This window comes from Hyperoodon ampullatus (genome assembly GCF_949752795.1).
Source record: "Hyperoodon ampullatus genome assembly, chromosome: 16".
Lineage (NCBI taxonomy): Eukaryota > Metazoa > Chordata > Mammalia > Artiodactyla > Ziphiidae > Hyperoodon > Hyperoodon ampullatus.
Genome location: NC_136929.1, coordinates 55,999,603 through 56,019,028, shown reverse-complemented (window position 1 = coordinate 56,019,028; position 19,426 = coordinate 55,999,603). Strand labels below are relative to the sequence as shown.

The following is a 19,426-nucleotide window of genomic DNA, read 5'->3' as shown; positions in this document are numbered from 1 at the left end:
TAGCTGCTCCGCGGCGTGTGGGATCTTCGCGGACCAGGGCTCGAACCCGTGTTCCCTGCATTGGCAGGCGGATTCTTAACCACTGCACCACCAGGGAAGTCCGGAAGGCTTTCTTACATGGGTTTCTTCTGTTTCAAACCCTATCATAGTTGGTATTTAGGAGGCAGGTATTTAGCTCAACACACCAGGTGGTGTTGAGCTGTTGTTTGGGGTAATTTAAAATTTTGACCTAAGGCAAGATTTTGAGAGATCTAGAGCATTTTCTTTCACACTGTAGCTCACAAACACATTTTGCCCTACTAAATTCTATTGCAGTTTCAGTTCATTAGGATACTTCCTATTTTCCGTTCAAAAACTGTTGAAAAAAGCACGTCAGAGTTGCATTTCAACAATGAATGGCGGCCATTAATCAGGTGTATTTCTTGCAACAAAAGCTGTTGTAACATTAAAAAATAAATTATTTTTGTAAAATACACAAATGGCCATAGTTATGTAAAAAAAAACCCCAATCATTCACGTATTAATTCATGAGTAACATAAAACAAGTCCGATCTTTTCCAGTGAATTTGATTTTTACTACCATGTCATTTTCAATATTTGTGAGCACCTACTTTGTACCTACTCCGGAACTCCACATTAAAAACACGTAGTCCTACCTTTTGGGTTTAGTGGGGGACACCACAGAAAAAGCAACATATCAAAACTTTGATACAGGCTATACGGGGATGTTGAGGGTGCGTTTCTGTTCAGTAATAGAATGGTGATATTCCTAACCTCTTGGGAGACGGAATGAGGGGAAAAGTTTAGAGAAACCTAAAGTAACGTGTTGAATCGACAATTATGCCATTTATGTTTTAACAGGCTCAAAATAGGATTGTAGATCTGGAAGTCTGTGAGACTGACTGAAGCATAGGTCTAACCATAAACGTTCAGTTTCTCAACAACCTAAGGTGAAAAAAAACCACATTTCTCCCTAGGGTTTTCTATATTTTAATACTTTGTTGTTTTTTAATTCCTGGTTGAGAAGTACACTCTCGCCTAGCAGTAAACAATGCTTAGAGCTAGAATGTTTTGACGTGTAATGCCAGGGAAGCAACTTCCAGTAAACTGCCTCCCATCAAACCTAACATTGCTTCTGTAGCACCATGCTCAGATCCATGCAGGTTTTATTTTATTTTATTTTTTAACTGGAATTGAAGACGGTTCTTTCTCTTTTCTAACCCTAAAGGGTAGTCTTCATTGATCATCGTGTTGCCACCATGACTAGGCCAGTTTGTCTTTTAAGTCAAACCTATGCAGGCTACAGCCTGGACAATTAAACGAAATGCTATCCCTGCTGGAGATAAGCTCCACCTGTTGAGGTAAGTTATTTACTAGGCCGGGCTACTGCTTCCCTCCAGGTAACGACGGATTGCAAACCCTCCCTCTCCAGAGAAGAGCTCAGGCAGTTAACTGCAAACAGCTGCAATATCTGCCGGGCTGGCCAGCCCGTGCCCGTCGAAAGGCGAGGGGACCGCATGGCAGCTGCAACTGCGCCGCACAAAAGGGAGCGTCTATCCCGAGGAGCCACCGGCCTTCCGCGGACCCCGCGGCTCCGAGCGCTGGGGCACCCTCCGAGGGGGCGAGGGCCGCGCGGGCCGGGGTCGAGCCCAGGTGCGGCGAGGAGGAGGAGGAGGGCTCCTTCACGCGCCGAGGAAGAAAGCCTGACTCATGTCGTGGCGGCGGCGGACTCCTGGGAACTGAAACTCGTGATGCTGTTGCTGCGGAGAAAAGCCTCATTACCCATTCCGCAGGCGGGGGACACTACCCAGAGCGCTTACACCCGAGACCCGGGATCCAGCAGCCTCCGCGAGACCCTCCCTGCCGCGCCCCCTCCCCTGCCGCGTGCCTGCGCGCGCGCGCCGGCCGCGTGTGAAAAAGGAGCGGACACACCTAACCTGCGCGCGCCCCGCACCCTGCCCCACCCCCATCAGGCCGACTCGCTCCGGCCGACTCGGATTCGCTTCCCCGGCCGAAATTCCCCCCCGCCCCCCACCAACGCCGATGTCGTCGGCGCCTCCGCCAGCCTTCGGAAATTTCCGCCAGGAGACCCGGCGCTCGGCGAGGTTCGAAAACCCGCCGCCTCCTCCTCCGCCAGACCCGGCTTTATGTTTGCGGCGCCGGGGCGCATGCGCAGACGCCATCTTCCCTCCTTCTCGGCCAGTCCCCTCCCCCCGCCACCGCCGCCGCCTCCTCTGGCCGGCGGTCGCCCCTCCTCCTCCTGCGCTCGGGCGCTGGTCCCTCCTCTGCCGATGCCACGAGAGACCCGGGGATACGGTGGAGCCGGAGAAAAGCACTAGTAACAACCACCACAGCCCCCTCTCCGCCCGCCGCCCTCCCTCGGCACCCACCCACTCACCCGCCCCGTTCGCCGACACCGACCAACCCCACCTCTCGTTCCTTTGAACGGCGTCGGCTGCAGTCGCTGCAGCAGCCCCTCTGGCCACCAACGCCGCCGAGAAAGGAGTCGCCGCCGCCGCCGCCTGCGGCCCCCTCCCGCCCGGGCCGCGGGAGCAGCGGGGTGCGGACGAACCGGCTGCGGAGGAAGAGGACTAGAGCGGCTCGCATCGTCGGCGCTAGCGCACGTCCCGCCGCCCTCCGGGGAGGCTCGGGCGCCGGCCCCTTCCTCCCCGAGGACGTGTGCCGAGCCGAGGCGCCTGCCTGGAGGGAGGAAAATGCTCGGGCTCCATGGCTGCCAGTGATGGAGAGGTCCCTGGGCTCCCGCTGCCACCGCCGCCGCCGCGCCCCGGCCGTGCTCCGCGAGGACCCGGCGTCTCTGCGCGCCCGCCCGCGCCCCGTTGCTGGGCTCACCGTACCCGGCGCCCCGCCGCCGCCCCGCTTCGAGCCTCGCCGCGCCGGCCCCAGCCGCGGCCAGCGTTTCCTCACGGAGCAGCCGCCGCGAGGCCAGGGGGTTTGAAAGGGTCCGCGGGGCGTGGGGGGAGGGCCGAGCGGGGCCGGCGGGGCCGGGAGGGGAGGTTTGAGCCACACTGAGCTCAGGGTTCGCCGGCGGGGCTGGGGGTGGCGAGGGGAAGGCGACACTCGCTCGGCGCCGCCTTCGTGCAGAGCGACCGGGAGGGTTTTGCAGCGGCCGCCGCCGCCGCGGCGGGAGGAGGGGTGGAGGTGGCTTCGGAGTTGTCCGGAGAAGGTGGGCATTTCTCGGCTTTCCCACCCCCTCCCCTAGCCTCCCCCCTCCCCTGGTCTTCCCCTCCCTCCTGCCCCGCACCCCACGTGAAGCGGAATATAAAGGGGGGTGTGAGGCTAGAGGGGAAAGTGAATGGCGAAGGACTGAAGGGGTCCCCCCTTCGGGTCCCCGGCTGTTCTGTTCACCCTCGTTCATCCTCCCTTCCCGAAGCTCGCCCTCGAAGGCAGAAGCGGCCGGCGCCTTCGGCTGAGAAGGAGGAGGAGGAGGAGGAATCGCGCCGGGCGGAGCGTCAGGTCCCGTTTTCCTCCTCGGCGTCTTGAATACAAAGATTACGGTGCTGAAGGAAATTGCACTCGCCTCCTCCGCCCCCCGGTACCCAGCACAATGCACCAGCCGCCCGAGTCCACCGCCGCCGCGGCCGCGGCCGCGGCCTCGGCCGCTGCAGACATTAGTGCTAGGAAGATGGCGCACCCGGCAATGTTCCCTCGAAGGGGCAGTGGTGGTGGCAGCGCCTCTGCTCTCAGTGCAGCAGGTACCGGCGTTGGTAGTAGTGCCCCATCTTCCGAGGATTTTCCGCCTCCGTCGCTGCTCCAGCCGCCACCTCCTGCAGCATCTTCTCTGTCGGGACCACAGCCTCCGCCTCCACAAAGCCTGAACCTCCTTTCGCAGGCTCAGCTGCAGGCACAGCCTCTTGCGCCAGGCGGAACTCAAATGAAAAAGAAAAGTGGCTTCCAGATAACGAGCGTGACCCCGGCTCAGATCTCCGCTAGCATCAGCTCTAACAACAGCATCGCAGAGGACACCGAAAGCTACGATGATCTGGATGAATCTCACACAGAAGATCTGTCGTCTTCCGAGATCCTTGATGTGTCACTTTCCAGGGCTACCGACTTAGGGGAGCCTGAACGCAGCTCCTCAGAAGAAACTCTCAATAACTTCCAGGAAGCCGAGACACCTGGGGCAGTCTCTCCCAACCAGCCCCCCCTTCCACAGCCTCATTTGCCTCACCTTCCACAACAGAATGTTGTAATCAATGGGAATGCTCATCCCCACTCCCTCCATCACCACCCTCACATTCATCATGGGCACCACCTCCATCACGGTCACCACCATCCATCCCATGCCGGTGTGGCCAGTACACCCATTCCGGGAGGGCCGCCCGCAAGCCCAGTATCCAGAAAACTGTCTATAACTGGAAGCTCTGACAGTGTTATGCCAGTTGCACCAACTTCTGCCGTATCATCGAGTGGCTCACCTGCGTCTGTAATGACTAGTATCCGTGCTCCGAGTACAAGCGGCAGTATAGGTATAAATTCTGTTACAGGCACTAATGCGATGAAAAATGTTAACATTACGGCTGTGGGCGTTTTTAATCCTAACGTGACCAGCAGCATGCTTGCTAATGCTAATTTAAGTGCGAGCAGCATTCCCAGTGCTGCCGGTGTGAGCGTTGGGCCTGGAGTGAGCAGCGGTGTTAACGTGACTGTCTTGAGCGGCCTGGGCAACGGTACGATTTTGTCCTCCGCTCTCATTAACAGCACTGCCAGTGCAGCTGCAGGGATGACTGTGGGATCAGTTTCAAGTCAGCAGCCGCAACCAACAGTTAACACGTCCAGGTTCAGACTTGTGAAGTTAGATTCGAGTTCTGAGCCCTTCAAGAAAGGTAGATGGACTTGCACCGAGTTCTATGAGAAAGAAAACGCTGTCCCCGCCGCCGAAGGGGTGGTGATAAATAAAGCAGTGGAAAGTGTAAAACAAAACCCGGCAGAAGTGACTTCTGAGAGGGAGAGCACCAGCGGGAGCTCAGTGAGCAGCGGTGTCAGCACGCTGAGCCACTACACGGAGAGTGTGGGAAGCGGAGAGGTGGGGGCCCCAGCTGCCGTGATGCAGCAGCCGCCCGCTCTTCCAGGTGTCGCCCTCCCGCAGATGGACTTCAGTAGCGCTGCTCCGGCGGGCATTTCTGCCGTTAGTATGCCACAGAGTATTTCTCAGTCACAGATCTCGCAAGTGCAGTTGCAGTCTCAAGAACTGAGCTATCAGCAGAAGCAGGGTCTTCAACCAGTACCTCTGCAAGCCGCTCTCAGTGCTGCAGCTGGTATCCAGCCATCACCTGTGAGCGTGGTGGGTGCAACTTCAGCTCTGGGTCAGCCGCCTTCCGTTTCCAGCCTGGCTCAGCCCCAACTGCCGTATTCTCAGGCGGCCCCTCCGGCGCAAGCTCCCCTGCCAGGCACATCGCCCCAGCAGTTACACTATGGACAGCAGCCGCCAGCTCTCTCCACACCGGTGGCCCCAAGCCACGGACCGTCAGTGACTCCGAATCCTGCTTCCGAGTATGTTCAGCAGCAGCCGATTCTGCAAACGGCAGTGCCCTCTGCACAGCCCACTTCTGCGGGGGTGGGAGCAGGAACCGCGGTGATGCCTGTGGCTCAGCCACAGAGCATCCAGCTGCCAGCGCAGCCCGCAGCAGTCCAGGCGCAGCCCGCAGCAGTCCAGGCGCAGCCCGCAGGGGCGTCTGGCCAACCCGCTGGCCAGGCGCAGACGGCAGTATCTGCTGTACCTCCTGGCAGTCAAATTGCAAATATTGGTCAACAGACAAACCTACCTACGGCAGCGCAGCAGCCCTCTACCCAAGTCACACCTTCAGTCATCCCGCAAGGTGCTCCTCCGTCTTCACAGATAGTTCCACCCGCTCAGGCTGCGATTCTTCATCAGGGAGTTCAAGCTAGTGCTTCAAGCCTTCCTCCACAGTTGGTCATGGCACCCCAGAGCACCTTGTTAACTGCGCCTCCCCAGCCGCCAGGAGTAGAGTCGGTAGCTCCAGGAGTTGTTGCGCAGCAGTTGCCTGCAGTTAGTCCTTTGCCCTCTGCTAGCAGTATTTCTGTTACGAATCAGGTTAGTTCACCTGGTCCTTCTGGAATGCCTTCTGTCCCAACAAACTTGGTTCCATCACAGAATATAGCACAAGCGCCTGCCACTCAAAATGGTAATTTGGTTCCAAGTGTTAGTCAGCCTCCCTTGATGGCAGCATCTAATATAAATTTGCCTTTGGCGCAGCAGATACCACTAAGTTTTACTCAGTTCTCTGCACAATCATTAGCTCAGGCAATTGGAAGCCAAATTGAAGTTGCCAGGCGCCCAGCGGAACCCTCCTTAGTTGGCTTACCTCAGACTATCAGTGGTGACAGTGGGGGAATGTCGGCAGTTTCAGATGGGAGTGGCAGCAGCCTAGGAGCCTCGGCTTCTCTTTTCCCGTTGAAGGTGCTACCGCTGACGACACCCCTGGTGGATGGCGAGGATGAGAGGTAAGGTCATGCCGTGTTTCTGCAGACACTCAGCAGATTCAGAGTTAATCTATTTAATAGCTGTGTATATGCACAAGATTAGTCTAAAGCATTATGTATTTCTTCCTTTTTGTATGTGAAACTGCATTTTTCTGGTAAGTTTTCTAGAGCAAGAGTGTTACGGAGCGGTCTCAAACTAGTTGGTCAGGAAGTGGTGTAAGTATTATGTAAACACTATTTGACAGGCTAGTTTTTGAGCATTAAGAATAGGTTTGGGAGCACCAGATGGTTTTGTTATTTATAAAATGGTTTTTAGAGTTACTAGTTTTTGCTGACCCATCTAATAGTTAGTCTGTTCTTTTGAATTACTAAAATCATTATGATCATCTCTTGGGGACGGGAGGGGAGGTTGTGGTTCCCACATTTGTTTCTCCTTTACTGGACAGGACAACCCTTTTCAGTTCTACTGTGTTTGCTCTTAGTCTGTGAAAGATAACGTTAGCTGCTTTTCCTCATCAGATATTACAGGAAAGATGACCTAAGCTGGGTTATACAGGTTGCCCTCAAACTAATTGACCAACTTTTGTGTACTTATCTAATGGTCGTTGCATCGGAACAGTAAAGGAATGGGAATCTTAAAAAGTGTTCCGTGGGGTAGGAGGCCATACACTCTTAAAAATAACCAGATTTACCGTTGATAGTGGTATGCTGTGCATTTTTCCTTTTGCATAGTAGATCAAGTGGTAGCCATTTTAAAGGGTAAAGAAAGAAAGTCTTGGAGGGTTGAATTTATAGAGACATGAAACCGACTTTGCGCTCCTACAGGACTTACTCCACCTGTTCTTCTCTTACCAAAAAAATACATAAAGCCTAAAGTACATTATTAAACCAGCGTTTTCTTAATTGGATTGGAAATAATGTGATAATCATGTTTATTGAATCAAATTGTGTCTTTGAAGCTGGCTAGCTAGAAAAGTTGTGAAATCTCTCATGCTACTACATGGCTTTAAACTAAGTTGATTTTTAAAGGAATGTTCTTTTCACAAATTTGCCAGTCTGTGACTAACCTTGATCAAAATAATATAGGAGTTATGACAAAGGCTATCCATCTTCATTGTGGAACTTTGAATAAGCTTGAAAGATACTTAATTATTTTAGTATTAGTTGGAGATTTTTGAGATTGAACTTTTATCAAACCAGTTGGAACATTTACATTCAAAATGTATATCTGTGATTTTCCCTTTGGAAATATTGAGCATATTTCAAAAGAATTGCAGTTTTAGAAAAACAAAGGCCTAATGTTTCAGTGAGGTTTTCTTGTTTTTTTTTTTTTTTTTTTTTTTTTTTAGTCACTTAAAAGATATAAGGTAAAGGCATGATTAATTGAAATAATTTAAAGTCTTGTCTTTCAAGATTTTTATTATTTTTCTAAGTCATATAATTAAAATCTCGTTACCTAGCCAAATGTATTCTGTATCATGTGTACAAAACTGTACATTAAAAGACCTCTTCTGGGAGGTTGTTCCCGTAAGAGTCCTATTATAATTATTGTTAAACCTTTCAATGTATCAAATCATGCTAATACTTATCTGTAATTTTAAAGAATTATTTACCCCAAATATTAATATGTTCTAAATTTAAAGGGTGTGATCTGAGTAAAGCCCACGGGTACATTATGTGGATGCTAAATTTAGAGAAGTAAAAGATGGGTCAGATACACAAATGAAAACCACATATTTTGAATTCAAACCTGCCATGATTTTTGCTAATTACTGTTTGTGGTCTCCTGGCATGACTTTCTCCTTTTTTGTTTTCCTCCTGGTGGTAGGGCATGATAGAGCTTAACACAACATGCTGTTCCAGATGATTAAAGTCAGAAGACTTTACAGCTAGGTTTTTAACTGTAGAGATAGAGTCCCTGCTTAAGATATTACTACAAAATTAATTTTTCCATATAGTAACTGAGAGGAACATTAATTAGCGGCAAATTATGTAGGAAGGTTTGAAATTAAAGGGACAAAAACAGATACTGAGAAATATGATTAACTATTGGTATAAAGTAACTTGAGTTGACTGTACCTGTTTTGAATGAACTACATATTTGAGCCTTTGTTAACATCAAAGTCAAGTCGTCAAAACCAGAAAATTTTTTTTCAGAGGTATCCTTTAAATTCTGAAAAATCAAAATGACCCCTAAAATACCTGTAAAGGTCAGATAGGGTAAATCTGTATATTATTTTCCTTGTGCTTTCCTGCAGATTATTTCTTTTATCACTGTAGTTTGGAAAAAGAAATGTTCCGTTTAAATTGGTTCTTGGAAGGGAATTTGAGAATATCTGCAAGAGAAAAAAGTGATAATGAGTTTCTATTTATTTTTTTAAAGTGTTAATGGTTAAAAAAATTCTTTTTACTTTTTCTTCCCATGTTAGTTTCTGTGTCATTTGCGTCTTCTGGGCTTGGTCACCTATTAGTCTCCCATGGGAGAAAAGAGTACCTTGTAATTTCAGTATTATGACTTAGAAAACACGTTAACAATAAAACTTTTGGATGGTAGGACAAATGAAGATTCGTTGTTCTTTAGTCATCTTTTGAAATAATATTCTAACACTTTAAATTTTAAAATATTTCTAACACATGTGGAAAATGCTTTCAGTTGGCTACTGGTAGAGACTATGAAGATTAGAAACATGGATCAGGCATTAAGATTATGTATCTAGATTTTTAAAAATCATTCTCATTAAAAAGTTCTTAATGTCTCACATTAGCCTTTAACGTGAACTTATTTTTACAACACAGGGAAGATACAGGTATTTCACACTGATGTATAGTCTTTAGTGTTTTGTGATTGTTAATACAGCCTCTTCTGTGAAATTAATTGGTCAAACTTCTATTCATCCTTCAAGGCTCAGCTCAGATGTTCCCTCTGAAGCAGTCTCTTCACCCAGGGAATGTTGTTTCCTTAGCCCTTTTTAGTGTTCCTCTATTCAAGGCACTGCACACATTCAGTTTGAATTATGTTTACCCATTTTCCCCACGAGACTGTGAGTTCCTCAAGGGCAAGAGCTAAATCTTTTTTGAACGGATTAATGAGCAGACCTTTCTCTGCTTTTTCTATCATGATTTAAAATTTGTATTGCCTCTCACCTTAAGCACAACTGTTCAGGTTGTAGGATCATATAATTAAATGCAACAAAGTGAAAAGAAATGAATGAAAATACTTGCTTTTTCTACCTCTTTTGCCTTTTCGTATCTTGAGGTGAATTGATATCTATTTTTTAAATACAGTGCCTGTTATAGAGTTGGCCCTCATATTTACTAAAGAGGAATGAGTTTTCTTATCAAGTAGGAATAATACTCATTTTGCCTACTTCTTAGGATGGTAGCATCAGATAAAATACTTTAACTGTAAAATACTAAATTATAAGTTTTAATTTTTACTTAGGTTGTACCTGCACAGTTTAAAGAGCCAAATAGTTTACATGGTTATCAAAACAAACAAAAGCTTCCTGCCTGCTTCATTTCCCAGAAGCAATCACTTTCACCTTTTTTAGATGATGACTGTGATATTTACCTCCTAGTCTCTAACTGCTTATATTGCTACTAGATGTGCAACATAGCCAGGTGGTTAGGAGCCATGGACCCTGGAATTAGACTGCTTAGGTCTGATCCATCCTCTATTGTTTACTAGCTGCTTAACCTCTCTGTGCCTCAGTTTGCTCATTTTAAAAAGTGGGGGAAATAGTACCTACCTCATAGGGTTGTTATAAGAATTCAATGCATTTGCAAAGCCCTTAGAACTGTTTCTAACTCATATGCCCTATATATGTGTGTGTTAAATAAAATACTCCTTACTTTTTTTTTTTTTTTTTTTTTTTTGCGGTACGCGGGCCTCTCACTGTTGTGGCCTCTCCCGTTGCGGAGCACAGGCTCCGGATGCGCAGGCTCAGCGGCCATAGCTCACGGGCCTAGCCACTCCGGGGCATGTGGGATCTTCCCGGACCGGGGCATGAACCCGTGTCCCCTGCATCGGCAGGCGGACTCTCAACCACTGCACCACCCGGGAAGCCCTTACTTTTTTTTTTGAAAAATACATTTCCTTCTTTATATTTGGCTGCATGGGGTCTTTGTTGCTGTGTGTGGGCTTTCCTTAGTCGTGGTGCTCGGGCTTCTCATCGCTGTGGCTTCTCTTGTTGCGGAGCACGGGCTCTAGGCGTGCGGGCTTCAGTAGTTGTGGCTCACGGGCTTAGTTGCTCCGCGGCATGTGGGATCTTTCCGGACCAGGGGTCAAACCCGTGTCCCCTGCATTGGCAGGTGGATTCTTAGCCACTGTGCCACCAGGGAAGTCCATCCTGGCTTTTGTTTTTGGCTTTATTAACTTCCTGGGTAGAAAATGAAGATTAACTTTGTCATGACCTACTCAGCTGGTCCTCCTTCCTCCTGGTCCCCCCTCCTCTTAATAGTTATGATTGCATCACTATTGATTATTCAGTGTTCTTGTAAAATATGATTACTTTTCCTATCCTGTCTAATGTCCTGCACTTGCCTCCCTCCTCCCACCCCAGCCATCTAGTATGTGTGGTACACTTATATGTATATTTCTGTATAGTTTTTAGCATTTAGAAATGTTAGTGGGTTCCTCCAACCCAAGTTTTCATCTGTCATCATCTGTTTCCTCCAAGTTGCCTTTCTCCCATTTTTGTATGTTTTGGGCTTAACCTTTTATGATAGAGCCTTTCTTCAGATGTCTGGCAAGTCTTGGTCCTCTGCTTGTACTTAAGTGTAGGAGACTAAAGAGCTGATAAGAAGTTCTCAGTGTGACTTGCTGTTAGCTTTACCATAGGGTGATTTGTCTGGAATTCATTGTCTCCACCCACCCTGCCCCCTCTTAATTTTCTCTGTAGTAATCACTGATTCATCATTTCATCAAATGTCCCTTGAGATGTTCAGCCATATCAGGTACTGTTATCAATTTTATCTTCCTGAGGAAGTCTCTCTCATATTTCTCTGAGCTTCATTCTGGACTGATTGCCTTTTAGACTTGGTATGCAACTATTAATATTTGTGGGATTCCTTTCACACTGTCTTCTGTGCTTGGATCTCCATTTTCCAGTGACTCATGTCATTATTCATTCTTGGCTCACTTGATGTTTTAAAATGGCTTTAGCTTACCCTGTTACTTGTTTGATTCTTCGGTTAGGTAAAGAATACTGGATTGGAAATTGTATTATTTTATAAATTTTTTTTTTTTTTCGGTATGCGGTCCTCTTACTGTTGTGGCCTCTCCCGTTGCGGAGCACAGACTCCGGACGCGCAGGCTCAGCGGCCATGGCTCACGGGCCCAGCCGCTCCGCGGCATGTGGGATCTTCCCGGACCGGGGCACGAACCCGTGTCCCCTGCATTGGCAGGCGGACTCCCAACCACTGCGCCACCAGGGAAGCCCTTATTTTATAGTTTTGCTCCATGACTTTCTAGCTTCCACGTTGCTTTTGAGAAGTTTGAAGCCATTCAGATTCCTTATATGTATTACATGTGACCTGTGTGTATGTGTTTTGTTTTTTCTTTTTTTCCCCTATACTCTTGTTTAATCTCTCTTTCCATCCCTTCTCTCTTTCTTTAAATCTCTGAAAGCTTTTAAAATTGTATCTGTTTTTAGTGTTCTGAAATTTTACGATGATGGGTTCTTATGTGGGTTTCGTTTCATTCAGGGTGCTGAGTACTGGTGTCCCCTTTCAGTCTGGAAACATCTTTTAATTCTGGGACTTTTTCTTGAATGAGGTTGTTGATTATTTCTTTCCCATTTCTTTTTTCTTTCTCAAACTCCTTTTATTGGGATAATGGACCTTCTTGACCAGTCTTCTAATTTTCTCATATTTTCTTTCCTATTTGCCATCTCTTTTTCTTTTTGCTTTACTTCAATTGAGTTTCCATCTATTATCATGTATTTGATTTCCAAGAGCTTTTGTCTTTGGTCCTTTTAAATAATATCTGTCCTGTTCTAGTAACAATAGTACTTTCTCTTAGCTGTCTGATCCCTGTGTGATCTGTGTCCTCCAGTTTTAGCTTTCTTAGTTTTTATTTGTTCAGTCTTTATCTTTTGTGCTATAGCCTTTCCTTAGATGGTGGCTGTGTGTGAGAGTAGGGGAGTAAAATGCTGATTCAAAATTCTGAGAGTCTTGTTAGCTTTGCTTTATGGTCACCTGGCCGAGCATCCCTGTATGTGTCTCTCCACTCAGTCAGCTTGTTTTCAGTATGTTCTCCTGCATACTGTTGTACCTCATTTCCTCAGTCCTGGGATCTTGTGTCTTATATTCACTAGACAATATATTTTCAGTTTTTTGTTGGGACTGGGGAGGGGCAGTTGGGATTTGTGGGGCTGGTTGCTTCTTAAACAGACTTTTAAACAATCTTCCTTATTTTAGCACTCTCTCTCTCCCACATCCCACCTCAGATGTATGTGGTACTGCCAATTCCTGAGTCTTTGGGGGATTTTACAGTTTAAATTGGGTTTGTTCTTGGCTTTCCCCACTGCTTGCTAAAGATTTGATTTCCTAGTGTTTGCTAAATAAGTCATTTGTCACTCAACCATCTGCTTTCCAGCTTCCAAATTTTTGTTGCTATTGTCTTTTCTACCCGTTCTCTCAGTTTTTGTGAGCTTATGGCTTTGTATCTTAAAAAATTCCTTTTCTGTCATTTTAGTGGGGTTTTTAGGAAAGGAGTGTAAAATAGATGTGCATTTAACATTACACATCTATTTCAGTTGTAGAATATTGCACTGTTAAATGTAAAGAATGATACTAATTTTAACAATTCATGCTCCGAGATTTGATCTATAACTAGTACGTAAATTTTGAGTGGAATTGCTTGGCTTATATTCAGCAGAAATAATAATGGCATATAACTTGGTAGTTCAATTCACAGAAGTGATTAAGAATGTTAGGATTAGATTCAGTTAATATTTATTGTCACATTTAACCACTCAACAACCATGTGAGTTAAGTTTTTTTCTAATTTACTGGTGAATAGACTGAAGCTTATTTAGTTTATTAGAGAAGCCAAGTAAGCTGTGTCAGGTTATATACATCACAGTAAAGTTATATACATAACAGTAAACAGTAGGATTAAAAGCCATTTTTCCAATTCAAAATCTGGTGCTGTTTCTACTACTCATAAAGCCAACAAAGAGGTAAGGGTGATGCCCATAAGTAATAATAGAGCGGCTGAAAACCCGAAAAAGGGCAGGCTTTATTGACTTGTGTATTAGTACAAATAATGGAATTGTCATAGAACATACCAACATTTACGTATGAGCCCTTGGTGAGAAAAAAGTGGGTAAAGTTGTAAGAGTGGTGTACCTGGAATACAGTAGACAGACATGTTAAATGAATTAATTTTAACATTTTTGGGGGAAGTTGTATGAAAATTATCTTTTCAGGAAAACCATTTTAATTTTCTAATAATTTAAATTCTGTCTTTGTAATACTGACTTCAGAATTGCAAAACATGTAGATTTTATTTCTTATTTAGAAAGTTCAATTTAAAAATATGAAACTGCAGAGCATGCCCTGTTCTGGTGCGACAATATCAGAACCCTGGTTGGCTTTTGCTGTGTCACCGTGTCGTTAGGTTTTAATATGTCATGGTAAGAATATGCTTTAATGGCTTATTAAAAGAAATTACATGAGGGAAAAAATGATAAAGGATGTTTACATTATTTGAAAAGAATGACCTATAATGTTTTGGATTCCAGGTTGACTTTTTTCCTAGTCTCACATATATTCAAATGTCCCACTCTCCCCAACCCTTCACTTCTTCCTTACTAGTCAGCTTGACCTGAAAATCTTACTTGACCTTTCAGTCTCAATAGGTCTAGTTGATCTTTGTTTTCCGTCCTTGAAACACCCACTCTCTTTTGCTTTCAGTGATATCCTGCTTAGTTTCTTCCCACCTTTCTGGCCACTCCTTTTCATTCTCCTTCAGTTCAGCTCCTCTGTCAGACTCTCAACATTGGAGTTTGTTTGGATTTGAGTCCTCTTCCCACCTACTGCCTTTTCCCTTTTCCCGTTTCCCTAGGTAATCTGCTGGTCCATGGTCTGTATGCTCTCAACTCCTGAATGCGTATCATAGCCCACACTTCTCTTCTTAGCCCTAGACTGCTCCGGTCCTCTGCCTTCCTGTTATCTCTGCTTATATTCTCACAGCCTCTCAGTCTCAACAGATCATAAACTTAACCTCTTCATTACTTACCCTCTCAAATTTCTCTTTTAGTCATGCTCATTTTAATAAATATTTCTTACTCTAGTTCTTTTTTTTTTTTTTTTTTTTTTTTTCGGTATGCGGGCCTCTCACTGTTGTGGCCTCTCCCGTTGCGGAGCACAGGCTCCGGACGCGCAGGCTCAGCGGCCATGGCTCACGGGCCCAGCCGCTCCGCGGCATGTGGGATCCTCCCGGACCGGGGCACGAACCCGTGTCCCCTGCATCGGCAGGCGGACTCTCAACCACTGCGCCACCAGGGAAGCCCCTTACTCTAGTTCTTAACTTTAGAAACCTGAGTCGTTCTTGATAGCTTCCTTTCCCCCACCCTCTGCATTCTGACCATTACATTCTAAATATATCTTGAATTTATCTTTTCTTTCCCCATCTGTGTTGCCACCACTCTAGTCTAAGGTAACATAGTCAGCTCTTAAAGCCCTGCAGTAGCTTCCTCACCAACTTCCTGCATACACTCTTGCCTTTCTCTGATTTTATGTCTTGTAGTCAGAGTGATGTTCTTAAAACGGAAGGCTGTTCAGGTCTCTCACTTGCCCCCAAACCCCTGAAGCCTTCCCATTTCTTTTTAAGGTAATTACATTTCACTTTTGCTCACTTCTGGCCTCATATGTCACTTTCCCCCTCACTTTCTGTGTCCCAGCTGCCTCCTTTGGATTCCTTGGGTTGCCATCCTTTCTTGCTCTCTCCTCCAGGCTTTGGCATGCGCTGTGTCACCTTCCCTCCATTCCTCCTTAAGCCTCACTGTCACTTTGAGAGGCCTTCTGTGACATACCAATCTAAACTTAGGTTCTTTGTTAATACTGTTTAAGATCACCTTGTTCTTTTATAGTGCTAGTACAGTTTGTATTGCATAATTAGTTTTTGTTTTTGGGGATTATCTGTTTGATGATTTTAAGCTTCATGAACAGAGATGTTTGGTTCGCTACTGTATATCCAAAGTTTATTTCAGTGCCTTACAGTAGGTACTCAATAAAAATCTGCTTAATGGATAACTGAAGAAAAAAATTTTTAATATTGGCATAAGTTCAGCTTCTTCTTAAAAACACTATTATGATATATTTGAAAGTTAGATAAGTTCTTTATAGATCATGTGTTATCACTATTTTCTCCTTTAATAGAGATGATTACTTTTTTGCTGTATTTATGAGCAAAACAATGCTTAGTTGCTGCTTTTAACAAGCATTGTATGTTTACTTTGTATTTACATATGTTTATGACAGTAAAAGTTCTCCAACTTGAATAAAACAAACAAAAAACTCCACTTATTTCTAAATTAGAATGTCAGTATTCTTATCTCCTTTTGACTGGTTCAGCTATTTAGCATAAATGATTCTCAAATATCTAAGTATTACCTTGGAAGTTCTTTGCAGTTTCAGCTGTTTAAAATATAAGCATTTAACTGGTGAAATGCCACTTGTTTGTATTAAAGGAGTTTTCTTTGTTAGACAGTTTAGTAAGCATTGAGTTAATTGCTTGTTTAAAATTCCTAACTGATCTGTTTTACTTATGGTCGTTGAGTGACAACAAGGAATTGTTACTAAACTAGTAAGTTATGGATTCTATTAAGGGAAAAGAACCATGGAAAAGATTTGGCAGTGATTAGAATTAGCAATAATTTTAATTGATTCTACATGGGTATTAAATGGGAGTAAAAAGTATTAAGATATGAGGCCTTTACTTTTAAGGTTGGGGTAATTAAAAACAGAAGGGAAAATATAGAATCTGATGTTGTAGTGGGGTGATCATCAGAGGCTCGTTCTGAGAGTCTTTAAATGTTTTCATATTCTTTTTGTGGACATACCAGTGTTAAACCTTGTTTGGCTTAAAACCATATTTGTGTTGACTGTGGAGAAGATTTACTGTGGCTCGATCTTATTAAAGAATTAACTTTAGGTCATGGTGAATGCTATTGCCTTTTCTCATTCACTGAGCCATAGGGTAAAGGGTACTCTTGAGCTTCATGGGGATAAGACAGATGAGATAGCATCTTATTTTTCCAGGCATCCCAGATTATTTTTGTAATATCAGGTCACTACTTAAGTTGAGGAACTCTTGATACTCTGTGTACATGCCTGAGTATTCCTTTTTTGAGTGAATTGTAGATGGATGGATTGATTATAAAATTACTCATTGTTGGTAAGATTTCATTCTCTCCCAGCTCACCTAGTTATCTAATGTCTTTGGTTATTAGGGTTAGTGTATATTTACATGGTAACAAACAGCATACTGACTAGTTAGGAACATATAAACGTACAATTGAAATACTATCTAGCATTAATTTTTTGCTAACACATGGCTGTGATAAGTTTCTAGTGGTGATAGTAATAAAACCTGCCTCTTGTGTGATTGGGGGGCGTTAAACAAAACTCTGAAATAGATTATGTACTCTTGAGTCATAGCAGTCCTAAATTTTTTTTTTTTCAGTACTTTTTTTTTTTTTAATTTATTTTTGGCTGCGTTGGGTCTTCGTTGTTGCTTGCAGGCTTTCTCTAGTTGCAGCGAGCGGGGGCTCCTCTTCATTGTGGTGCATGGGCTTTTCATTGCGGTGGCTTCTCTTGCTGTGGAGCACGGGCTCTAGGCGTGCGGGCTTCAGTAGTTGTGGCTCGCGGGCTCTAGAGCACAGTCTCAGTAGTTGTGGCGCACGGGCTTAGTTGCTCCACGGCATGTGGGATCTTCCCGGACCAGAGCTTGAACCCGTGTCCCCTGCATTGGCAGGCGGATTCTTAACCACTGAGCCACCAGGGAAGCCCATGTCCTAAAATGGATAGGATGCTTTTCTTCCATTTTCACAGAGGAAGAAACTGAGTCTTGGGTTCATTTATTCCGTCAGTAATTAAATATTGAGTTCCTACCATGTGTCGTATGCTGTTTTTAGCTTTTCATGGACAGACTACAGCAATTTAGTAATAATAGTAGTAGGAGTAGTTGAAAATCATGGTACTCATTATATGCTTGTTCTAAGCACTTCACATATATCACCTTGTTTAATTCTCAGAACAACCTTATGAGGTGTAAGTACCATTATTATCTGCATTTTGCAGGTAAAGAAGTTGAGGGATAGAATGATTAAGTCATTTATTCAAGGTCACATAGCTAGTAAGTGGGAGCTGGGATTTAAATCCAGTCAGTCTGGGTCTAGATTTTGTGCCCTTAATGACTTCTGTGCTCTGCTGTCTCTGTAGGATATGCTCAAAACCAAGGTGTTCTGACTGTTGCTTCCTACATTGGAAGGCACTGGGAGATGCAGATATTTAACTCGTTATATCATCAGATGCTCTTGTTTTGATCCTGGAAGTTTGGGTGGGGGTGCTCCTCTTGTTCTTGTACTCCAGAATGTAAGCTCCTTGAGAGGAAGCATGTTACCCATCTGTTTTCACCTCTGTATTTCCACTGTGTGCAGTATAACCTGATTCATAGTATGTTCTGAAATATTTGTTGAATGAGTGAGTGCAGACGTGTGGCAAAGACATACCCCACAGTCATCAGGGAAAGGGATATAATTATTGCCAAATACTTTGCCATCCTGTTACCATTATTGCATAGCGGTTTTGATAGGAGTAAGGTTCAGTTCTTCTCAGATATGTTACTGTACCTGTTACATTAAGTTCTCTGTCTCCCCCTCACTGGCCTATCAAATGGGTATATTTATTGAGTAGGTACTAGGTGTAAATCATTATATCTAGTAACGGTGTGGGCACAGATGTAATCTGACATGGTTCTTGTTGTCAAGCAGTGTATGCTACATATACACGGGGAAATTATAGGAGCTAAATAACACTTTTTTTTTTTTGCGGTACGCGGGCCTCTCACTGTTGTGGCCTCTCCCGTTGCGGAGCACAGGCTCCGGACGCACAGGCTCAGCGGCCATGGCTCACGGGCCCAGCCGCTCCCCGGCATGTGGGATCTTCCTGGACCGGGGCACGAACCCGTGTCCCCTGCATCGGCAGCTAGACTCTCAACCACTGCGCCACCAGGGAAGCCCTAAATAACACTTTTAAACAACATGAAATATGAAATCAAAGAATCAGAAATTTTGAGCTGGAAATCTTGATCCCATTCAACTTTTGGCTTATAGGTAGAGGAACAAATTCAGAGAGGCTACGTGAATTCCTTACATCGCGCTACAAAATGTTTCTTAGACTGTAACTGGAACGCTAGCCTCCAAAATGACACAGGAAATTGCATTCACAGTTCACAGATGGGATAGAATTGACCTTTGGAAGGTTAGGAAAGCAGTGTTGTTTGAACTGACTTTTCAGAAGTCTTGCGTTGAAGGAGAAAGTTTGAGGAAGGAGAGGGTTAATAAAAATGGGAGGAAATAAGAACAGTCTGGGCATAAGTAAGGCAACAGTTGGGCTTAATGGAGCAAGTCTGTCTTAAGGAGGTGATAGGAAGTGACTGAAGATTAAATTGGGGAGTGATTTTGCCCTCAACACTTGCTAACTAACTGATGTTCAGGGAAAGTTAGTATCAAAGGAATCCGTAATCTGGATTGGAGTGGGGGTATGCTTGGTACAGGGAGGAGAACTTAGGAAATTATGTTTTTCTGTTATTTGTTAACGAATGAAAGAAAGAAATTAGGGGGAGAGTGATTTCCATTGTAAAATGATTGAGTACAAGGACGCTTTGGTTAGCAAAATTTCTCAGTTTATAAAAATACTGTATTCACCTTCCTACCTTCTCCTCCCTTGAAGC

The 19,426-nt window shown here is 44.9% G+C and overlaps 1 protein-coding gene across 2 annotated transcripts in view; it reads left to right on the top strand.

Moving 5' to 3' along the window:
- Positions 1 to 3,565: 3,565 nt before the first annotated feature.
- The window catches only part of TSC22D1 (TSC22 domain family member 1), a gene marked incomplete at its 5' end in the record, with an annotated part of 129,407 nt that continues 113,546 nt past the window's right edge, over positions 3,566 to 19,426 (top strand). Inside the window, 2 exons of one of the 2 annotated variants that reach the window (XM_079721682.1) lie at positions 3,566 to 4,487; positions 4,734 to 6,483. In XM_079721682.1, coding sequence (XP_079577808.1) covers positions 3,566 to 4,487; positions 4,734 to 6,483 — 2,672 coding nt within the window. Of the gene's footprint in view, positions 6,484 to 19,426 lie in introns of both variants that reach the window. The other variant, XM_079721681.1, reaches the window with a different exon arrangement.